Consider the following 10,992-nt stretch of genomic DNA (forward strand, 5'->3'; position numbering starts at 1 on the left):
AATACAAATGTTTTGATTGGCTTCCATATCCTCCTCTATACTCACAAAGCTTGACGGTTCGATGAAGGAGCCATAGAGTGCCCGGTCGCAGATTTGGAGCGCGAGGATCAGGTAGCACACAACATTTCTCGGGGAGTCTGGCATTGAGCGCACAGCTTTTGCAGCGGCGAGAACCCGAAACATGGTTTTGAAACACGACGAGAATAGGGAGTATTCACTGGACGCCATATTTGTGGGTGCTGTTTAGAGTGCATGCTCAGAACGAGCTCACATTAATAGCCTGACACCATCAAGATTGCCGGTCTTAGCAACCTGGAAATGTGAGTTCGTTCTGAGCATGCGCTCTAGACAGCACCCACAAATATGGCGTCCAGTGAATACTCCTCATAGAAGCGGTAGCCCGAGGAACGCGACAAGCACGAGCGGACATTCCATCGCTCGGGACATGTGTGTTTCGGCGTCTCGTCGCAGCGGGCCGCCCGTTACATGACTCTTGCGTGCTCTCTTGTAGAGTGCAGGAGTGCCCTCATACACACGCGCGCTTTTGTTTGAGTAATGACATCTCAGCCATTTTTCCGCCCAATCGTTTTTTATGCATTTTGAAGCGCGCGCAATCCAGTGTCACTCAGCTCGAGCGCGTAGCTTTGGCTAATATAGACGCCATTTTACCGCCCAAGTCACGCACCGAGTGCGCGAGAGCGTCACGCGCTGGCGCATTCAGGGCAACAATGGATGTCTTCACCCTGAGACAGAGAGACATGTATAGGCACCCTAGACTCTTGTTCTGCCGCTCTACCTCTTCACTTTCGGCGGCCGCGTCTCGTGGCGATCTGCCAGGCTTTGTCAGTATAGAGGAGGCTACGCTTCTTCGCAGCAGTTACGTTTGAGAGCGTTTGAGTGCGTTGTGGCTGCGAGAAACCAGGACATCTCTGGTTTTCTTTTTTTATGTCGCGTGCTAGCTATTCCTTGAGTTGGGTTCCACGCTTCATACGAAGCACACATGTGCCGGCGACTCGCTTTCGTTTCTTGACGCAACGCAGTCAAACGCTCTCAAAGGCAACTGTCCATAGGAGCCTTCAGCGTGCGCTGGAGTAGTGTCCAGGGGTCTCTAAGCTGGACAGTCGGCGAAAAAGTCGGCAAGATCGCCGGCCACCGCGATTGCGTCGCGCTTGACCTTGGCGCTGGCCAATCACAGCGCGGCGCGGACCAATCACGGCGGTCGGCGATCTCGTTGACTTTCTCGCCGAGTGTTCAAATCCTCGAATAACGGTCTGGCGGAGTGCATTTTGCGTCGTGCATTTTTCACACCGTTCGACGGTTCTTATACATTTTAGGTGTTTCCTGAACCGCGAGGAAAGCTGCCGTTTCATCGTAACGCAACTGCGCTTCGCTAATTTTTTTTTTTTTTTTTTTTTACTTTTTGTTATGTGAAAACAGCGCTCTTGGGGTGGTTACTCAGCAGGGTCATGTACCTATACTTTGTCTTCCCCTACTGTAGACAAAAAAGCTAAAAAAAAGTTCTTTAAAAAAAAACGAGTTAGACGTGAATTCTAGAGTATTTTTATCCCGTGAATCTGAATATCACGATCGCACAGCATCTGAGAGAACGACGTATGTTTATTCACGAAATTTCATCAGCTGTCTCGAGGCCTCAAACACTGTCACTGTCACTTCAAAAGCTCATCGTCTTTTGTCCAGGACAAGGTTAGTAAATGAAAACCGACATCAGCGGGGAACCACTGACCGCTCCCCACAGGAACTCTTTTGCATCAGAGGCGGACGGAGGCCGGAGCCATGGCCAGGGATGCCGAATGCTCGGTTGAGAAGGCACCTGCGTTGCAGCGAGTATTTCGAGAGGATGACAAGATCAACAAGAGGGGATGCTCCGCAAGGTTAACAGCTTATCCATGATGCGCCAGTCAATGTGCAACTCATCCGAGGTCGACAACCGTCTTAGTCATTCTTACCATGTGTCTAAAGTACGGAGTCATACCCGTCACCCCACCGTGTTTTTTTTTTTTTTGTTTTTTTTTAATCTTTAGCTCGAATGTGGGAAAATTCTTGACTGCAACATAAGTTCTCTCTCTTTTTTTTTTCTTTTTACTTTGTGAATTAAACAAATTTGTGGATTAGACACTGACGTGTTATATGTGACAATGAACTATCGAAACCTGAATTGACAGACGCCAACAAAAGAGGTCCGTAAACTATATAATCGTAATCCACGGGTTTCTTTGTCCTGAGCATGCGTGTGGAAGGATAGGTATTCCACACACGGTCTACTTTGATACCGGTGATACCAAAGCTGTTAGAGAGATATAGTCGGAGACGTAAGTCGAAACCACGTTCATGGTAACTTCGAAGGTGCTTCATGAAGTATAAAGACTTGCGAAAGGCACAAAGTGGAACCTCTCAAAAAGTCACACCGAATGAAACCCAGCGATCATAAAGAGGTTAAAACAGACAAAAATCCTTCTCATGTTGTCACAGGTGTCCTTCGCCCACACTCAATGCGCGCGCTTAAAAGCGCCGCATTGCTGCAACCTCCCTCCCTGCTTCTGGCGGCAGGCCTCTTATTTCTGTAATGCCGAAGGTCGTGCTATACAGACATCGACATATTCTCGCGCGCGCGCAGACTTTGCTCGGAGTCGGACGTACGCTTATACGAATGCAAATTAGAGAGACGCGACACCGAGAATCGAGCCTTGCCTGCTGGTCCAATATGGCCGCCTACTTCAAGGCCGCGAGTGCACCCAACTGGCACATCCACATGGGTTGCGGTGCATAATGTATAGTGCTCCTCCAGCGAAACGTCTGCGTCCGCAATGACGAGTCGATTGTTATCGCCCGCTGCCTGCGATGACGTCGAATGACACCCGGAAGAAGGGCGAGTCTCGTCAAATGAAGGCCATTAATATAAGACGTCGTTTGTGAAGAGCGGCCGCTCGGCGAAACAGACGATCGAACGCTCCGTGGGCTTGAAGGAGCTCGACTGAACGCTCAATCAACATCCAGAAGGAAGTCAAGGGCTCTCTTGAGTGGCAGCGGCAGTTGCTACACAGAGAATTGTTTTTCCTCTAGATTCTGACTGCTTCTTGAATCGTCACGCTTTGGCGAGAACCCGTGATAACGCGGGAGGTTGTGCACAAGGGCAGCAGGTCTACAGCTACCGCAAAAAAAACCTTATAGAGCCAAATTAACTGGCCAATCGCTCAGTGCATCAAGCCGAAATGGAATACCAGCTAGTTAAGAATTTTCAAGGAAAAATGAGACTTGCGCTGTGACACTAAGCGAGAGAGGGAGGAGAGGAGAAAGAGAGACAATGCACTTTACTATATTAAGCCGGACATTTACAATGATAACATCATATTTAATGTTACAGATCGAACGTTCTTTTTCCTCTCACTTTTGTAATTTCCTGCGAGCACCCTCCGTAAATCGCAGTGATTCGCTCCCCCGTGTGCAGGGGTAACACAGTTGCATGAACACTTTTTAGACTGTAAGGCATGGAAAGACGAGGGAAGGGGATTCATAACCGGGAGCAGAAGTATATAGTCAAATGGGATCTGTGGCAGACGTGACTCGCGTCTCCAGCAGTAATCGCGAACGTATACTTAGCAATAAGAACTTCTGTAGCTTGTAGAGTTGTGGCACGTTTTAACATTATATTTATCAATCATGGTGTTGCATGGACAATGCCATTTGCTGTTTTGCTGTCGCGGGGTGGCACGCGGTTAATTTTCTGTCATCTTGTTGACGGTACGTCCCATGAAGTGTATATGGCTCAAATGTGGGTGTTTCCGAGCGTTATATTCGGGCGTAAGAAAAACTTTATAAATAAACCATTGAACTGAGTGCGATCAATCTTTTCACAAAGGTGCTTTGAGGTAGTGCATTTATCATACTAAAACGTTTTTGAGTGTATGTTTCGGAAAAATATTTAAGCCTAAAATAAAGATGTCGTTTTGTTTTCTATGTACGGGGAGGAAAACGGTAAAACCAGGCCGGTTGGCGCTGCTATAGATATTTCCGGAAAAAAATGAAACTTGCCAGAGTTTGTGTAATACCTAAAGGTGGCCCACGCAACAATACAAACAACTATAGGCAAATTTCTCTGCTCCCTTTATTCTCAAAAATTCTAGAACAGGTAATCAACGTTAGGCTTTCTAGTTACCTTGAAGTAAAGAACATAATTGTAAAGCAACAATGTGGCTTCCAGAAAAACAAATCTACGGAAAAAGCCCTGCTATACACCAAAGGTAAGCTATAGCTAATAGTTTTGAAAATCAGTTATATGCTGTAGCATTTTTTTTCCGGATTTTCGCAAGGCGTTTGATTTAATTGAACATGACATTCTTCTAAAAAAGCTGACGCACGATGGCGTAAGGGGCACAACTTGGGACCTAATTCATAGCTATTTGTCTCGACGATCCCAATATGTAATAATCGATGAGTATGAATCGAAACTAATGAAAATACATTATGGTGTGCCTCAGTGATCAATTCTAGGACCATTAGTTGTTCTGTTGTACATAAATGATATACTAAACATTCCGCGAACCCCGAGGACGAGGAAGACGAAGCGCTTCGAACCTGTGTTTTTGTCTGTGTTTTTCTCGGCTCATCTGTTTGTGCTTATTCCTATTTATAATATCGCCAGTTTAGAAAACTCTAGCTTCAGCGAACAATTAATAAGGCTTCCTCCGCCTGTCGGAGGGGTGGCTTTCGATCGGCTCGGGGTATAAACCCTGATTTCACTTGGCCATGGCTACCGCAACCCCTTCGCTATCGGCAAGTCAGAAGACTCCAACTGAGCGCTACAGCATGCCTCCTTCAACATGCGGATCCTCTATCGCCGAACTAGAGAACGAAACCTCCCTCACTAACCTGGCAGAAGTTAGAGCTCCCGACATGCACGGACCCCACATATCTCCACCCAACGCTGAAATGTTAACTAGCGACATGGAAATCGCCGACACCGACCAAGGTGAATGGTACGATGCCAAGACATCCAAGAAGCGCAAAAAAACTCCAGTTCAAGCAAAAGCGGAGACACAGTTACGAACTCGCCTACCACGACAGTTGGCCTGACTGTAATTTTTGTGCCAGTGGTTGAAAACCAGAGAATCACAGCGATCAGCAGTCTAAAACTGTCTGTTGCATTGGAACAGATGTGTCCCGAATGCATCCACGAGATTAGGCCCAACAGCAGATTCCATCTGATCGCAGTGGATACTCGAAATGGCCAGACGACCCGTGCGCTCCTTGCCTGCACTCAGATCTGCGGCTTGAAAGTTCGGGCGTACGAGCCCGTTCCGCGGCATTTCGCAGTAGGAGTGATTAAAGACGTCGACACTTCACTTACTGATGCCGAAATTGAACAGCATGTGAGATCACCGGAAGGCCGAGTAGCGATAATTCGACGGCTTGGACAAAGTTCCATAGTAAAGATAGCGTTCAGCGAAACAACGTTGCCGAGTTTTGTTTATCTCGGTCACGTTCGCCATCCGGTGACTCCCTTCAAGGAACGCCCAATTCAGTGCCGCAAATGTTGTGGATATGGACATCGCGAAGCCAACTGCAAGCGCCCACCCATCTGCAGTCGCTGTGGAGAAGCCCACGACAGCAACGACACGTGTTCTGGACAAGAAAAATGCGCGAACTGCAGTCAAGCTCACGCTGCCACGTCCTCTTTCTGCCCAAAATGGCAGAGAGAAAGTGAGACTCGCAGCTACGCACGCAAACACGCAGTTGACTTTCGCGCCGCAAGATCCGCCGTCTCACAAAAGACGGAAACAAAACAAACGGCTGAAATTGATCAACGACCTCTACACTCACAGAACACAATAAATGAGACATCTAACAAGCAGAACCCAAGCTCCCATGACTATGCTGCAGCTGTAAAGAAGAATCAACAGAAGCTCACGAAGGGGGCCCCTCCTTCAATTGACCGCAAAAGTCAAGTTTCAGAACTCAAGGGAGAAAAGGAAAGGCCGTCGACGTCAGCGGCTGTCACTCCTGATCCAATGCGGAAGACCACTTCCACCTCTGGTGCTCCACCAGTCAAAGGGAATGCATGGGAAAGCTGGATTCCGCTTCTCAAAAAAGCAGATCGCATGGCCTATAGCCTTTTATCTTCTGTCGACGCCCAATGGGCACGAAACATCACATCATTGCTTAATATGATTCTTCCGCTTATAGGAGAATTAATTATAAACGATGGAAGCACCAAGAAGCCGCATGAACGCGTCCGCAATTGCATATTATTCAACATATCAAGACTATTCACTATCCCCGTGAAGAAAGGCGAGCCTACGATTACCACCAGAGCCCTTTTCAAGGAGCCACGAAAAACCAACCTAACGACTGACGTCCTTTTGCCTCTATTCTTTCAAACTGCAAAAAACTTTTTTTTATCAGCAAGCAAGACACAGCTTTCAAAGGTATCATGCTCACACTTTTAACTATGATTGAGCCTACTCTCTGCCTAGGCCCCAGCTGCTAATCTGGACATGCTATCAATAGATAAGATTCGATACCAAGCAACCATTTTCCAGTGGAATGCAAGGGGCCTTCGCAGCCGTCTTTCCGACTTTCGCCGATTTGTGTATAAGTACCAATTTCCGGCTATAGCATTATCAGAATCAAACATTGCCGACAATTTTCGTTTATCTGGTTATGAGGTTTTTCACTCGCTACGAGGTAGATCTCCATGCAGAGTTCTAGTGGCGATTCGTAAAGACCTTACCTATATCTCCCACAGCCTTAAGCGCGAAACACATGTACGACGAAACCGTCCGATCCGACGTCCGACCGCGCAATACGACGGTCGGAGGCGAGGGTTTTCAACGCTCTCCGATGCTACAAAAACCCTCTCCTCCCAAGGTCATTCCGGCAGTCCGCACGTCGGATCGGACGGTTTCGTCGTACATGTGTTCTGCGCTTTACTCCTGATGCCACCAACGAGTATGTCGCTTTAACTGTGAAACAAGGTCGCAACATGTTCACGCTAATCGCAGGATACATTCCGCCAAATACGCAGTTTGACTCCCTGCGTATTAGCTCTATTATTAAAAACACCCCCTCTCCACACATCTTAACGGGGGACTTTAATGCCCATCACCCCTTATGGGGAAGTACAAAAACAACCGCCCGAGGTACCTCACTTGTGACGCTCACGCATCAGCATGGTCTTTTTACTTTGAATGACGGAAGTCCAACCTTTTTCCGGGGCGCCACTACAAGCAGCTGCTTAGATTTGACATTTGCATGCTCGAGCCTTTCGAATTCTCTCACATGGTTTACAGATATTGAATGCCATAGCAGTGACCATATGCCTACGTACACTCTTCTCAAGGGGTTTTCATCCAATACCATATCGTCAACAATCAGACGGACAGATTGGTGCCTTTTCAAAGTTAATCTTGAAAAAGCATGTGATTCATTTAGCACCGAAGGTGATTTCTACCATGGTATCGGAGAACTTGTGAAACAACACACAAAAACATACAAACTACCCCGAAGGTTTGTTATGATTGACGCGGAATACGAACGTCTTCGTGCGCTTCGCAGGAGATACGAAAGAAAGGCAAAAAACACATGATCCTGAAGATATTCGTAAAGTAAGACGCCAACAAAAACGCATAAAACGCCATCTAGATAAACTAGCCCAACGTCATTAGAGGGACCATTGCGCAACATTAGATCCTCGTAAGCCTCTTTCAAGAATATACAGTCTTGCTCGTGGTCTAAGGACGACTCCACAACAGCGTTAACCTTTTCGTGCACTAGCCCTCCGACTAGATCTTTCGGAACTAGCTGTGGCTGAAGAGTACTGTAAAAAGCTCACGGAAAACGTCGGAAATTCGACCATTCCACTTGTTAAATCCAACAATCCCTTCCGAGCGTGTCCATACATGGACGCACCGTTCGATATACGAGAACTAGACGAGGCCCTTTCTGGACTACGTTTCTCAACCTCTCCCGGTCCCGACGGTATAACTTACGCGGCCTTATTTCACCTGGGTACAATAGGCAAAGTGAGGCTCTTGAAACTATATAACACATCGTGGGAAACGGGCCAGGTGCCCCGGGATTGGAAAACATCGCGCATTATACCCATCCTTAAGCAAGGTAAATCCCCCCTAGACCTTTCATCGTTCCGTCCAGTTGCTTTGTCCTCTTGTGTCGGAAAAATCATGGAAAGGATAATACATACCCGACTTGAATGGTACCTAGAGCAGTATGACATATACCCCGAAGTTATGGCAGGTTTCCGACGCGGACGCAACTCTCTTGATAATATCATTGACCTCACAACGAGCATCGAAAAACAAAAGAAATCCCGAAGAATCACCACTGCAGTGTTCCTCGATATTAAGGGCGCTTTTGACTGTGTAAGCCACAAGGCTATCTGCAACGCACTCTGCTATGCCGGGATAGGAGGACGTCTGTATGCGTGGATTTTAGACTATCTTGAAAACAGAACAATTCATATGGTGACGACAGAAGGGAAAACAGCTGAGTATATTGTTGCTCGTGGCGTGCCACAGGGTGGTGTTCTCAGTTCCACACTTTTCAATATCACCCTCATAGGACTTGTGAACAAACTTCCTCGAAACGTCAGAATAACTCTCTACGCGGATGATATCTGCATATGGACCTCATCAATCACGCAGCGATTTAATGTGACTCGCTTACAGAAAGCACTTGAGATAATTTCAAATTACTTAAAATGCCGTGGACTATCGCTATGCCCATCAAAATCCGCAGCTATAGCTTTTACACGAAAAAGTACGCTTAGGCATCAGCTCACTATTGATGCTCACCCTATATCATATGTCCAAACTCACAGATTTCTTGGTCTTATCCTAGACAAAGGTTTAACATGGACACCACACGTTAGGCAACTGAAAAGAAAGCTTTTTAGCATTACCCAGCTCTTACGATTCATAAGTGGAACTACGTGGGGTCCATCTGTAGCTTCACTTGTCCAACTACATAACGCTCTTTTTGTCGGCATTATGCGATACAGTCTGCCCGTACTTCATGGGATGTGCCGCACAAATATAAGAGCGCTTGAGAGTATGCAGGCTCAAGCCCTACGTGCCTGTCTAGGGCTCCCAAAATGTACTTCCAATGTCGGAACTGTAGCTGAAGCAGGCGCTATTCCCATAGGTGTCCTTAGACTGCAAGAGACCCTTCGAACACACCTTCGTCATCTTACCAGACATAAAGAACACTATCTTGCAGATATATCAGATAGCAGAAGTGCCTCTGGATTTGCTCAAATTATTAATTCTGGCAGCTTAAACACTCCAAGAGATTTCGAACCAGCAGAGTTCTCTTCTTCGCCCCCATGGGCCTATCCAATAATTAATATAAAGAGAAATATTCAAGGGCTATATTCCAAAAAACACATTCCGTTAACCGCATTGAGGCAACACTCTTTGGAAATAATTAGTGTTCATCACCGTTCGCGAACACATGTCTATACCGACGGGTCCTGCACTGACGAAAGCTCCACTTACAGCTTCGTAATACCATCAATCAATGAGAGACTCCATGGAAAATTGGGTCACACGACATAATCAACAGCTGCAGAATTAGTAGCGATTCGAGAAGCACTTCGCTTCATTTCTGCATGTGACTCACGAGATTGGTCAATTTTTACCGATTCTAGGGCAGCTCTTCAGAGCCTCAAATCCACTAAAAACAAGAACGTCAATGCACAGCTTGTTCATCAAATTTCGAAACTTCACCAGGAGGCTATCGAAAATGGGCATAGTCTGATACTACAATGGATTCCAAGCCACTGTGGTATCCAAGGCAATGAAAGTGCTGATTTAGCTGCCAAGGATGCTCACCGACGTAATTCTGGTTTAAAAATCCCATTTTCACGAACAGATAATGGGGCCAGAATCAACTGTGTTGCTAAAACTATGATAAGTTCCCTCTGGGCAAATCCGCTTTATTATTACAGACACCTGCACAGCATTGACCCTTTCCTTGTCTTTCGTTCACCCCGCGGCCTTAAACGCCGCACTGAAGCTACGCTCCACCGAGTACGACTCAACGTAGCTTCAACGGGATTCTATCTCAACCTCATCGGCCAGCTAGACTCTCCTCTCTGTGAGAACTGTGCCGTCACAGACACACTCGAACACGTCCTGTGCCAGTGTAGCCTATACACAAGTCAACGAAATGAACTGGCAAACTCTTCGGAAATTAAGAACAGCACGGAAAGACGAGGACGAGACAAAGAAGTGACACGGACGTAGCGCTGACAGCGCTACGTCCGTGTCACTTCTTTGTCTGGTCCTCGTCTTTCCGCGCTGTTTTTAATTTCCGAAGTATGTACCAACTCGCCCAAGCCTCAACTTTGGCAAACTCTCTCCATCTTCCCAACGGAGGACCACTTTCCCTGACTCACCTGCTCGGACCATGGGACTCCGCATCGGAAAGGGTCAAATCAACGACCTCCTTCATCCGCTTTCTTAAAAAACAAAACTGGACCGAATACTCTAAATCCAGAACATACTTTTACATGAAAAAACAATAACGGACAGAATTTTCTTTTCCTTATGCATATGTATGTTTATGTATGTGTATGTAAATATATGTATATATATGTGCATAGATGAATGTATAAGTATGTATATATTTTCTTTTTTTCTTTTTTTCTTCTCTGTCTCTCTTTATAATCTATACCTCCCCTCTTTCCCTCCCCTAAGTGTGAAGTAGCCATCCTGCCAATCTTCGCAGGATAACCTCTTCTCCTTTCCAATAAACTAATTTTTCTTTCTCTCTCTCTCTCCGCGAACCCCAGATATACTTTATGCAGACAACACCAATGTGTTTTTTTACGGATAAGGATCTCAGTGGTATTAGAAAGTTTATCAAACATGTGGTGACGTGAACTTGCGCTGCGGCTAGAGTCTAGTCAAATAGAATTGAATATGAACAGAACAAAATATGTTAGTTTTAGTACAT

At 46.3% G+C, this 10,992-nt stretch overlaps 1 protein-coding gene across 1 annotated transcript; it reads left to right on the forward strand.

The window, feature by feature from the left end:
• Positions 1-9,812: 9,812 nt before the first annotated feature.
• On the forward strand, positions 9,813-10,738 carry LOC115332527 (the record flags this gene model as incomplete). The annotated part of the gene is given in 4 exon segments (XM_040210844.3): positions 9,813-10,208; positions 10,382-10,496; positions 10,499-10,591; positions 10,734-10,738. Coding segments are annotated over 4 exon segments (609 nt in total), but the record flags the coding sequence as incomplete, so codon positions are not given.
• Positions 10,739-10,992: the final 254 nt, after the last annotated feature.

The sequence above is a fragment of the Ixodes scapularis genome, unplaced genomic scaffold (assembly GCF_016920785.2).
Source record: "Ixodes scapularis isolate PalLabHiFi unplaced genomic scaffold, ASM1692078v2 PGA_scaffold3__209_contigs__length_174095766, whole genome shotgun sequence".
Taxonomy (NCBI): Eukaryota; Metazoa; Arthropoda; class Arachnida; order Ixodida; family Ixodidae; genus Ixodes; species Ixodes scapularis.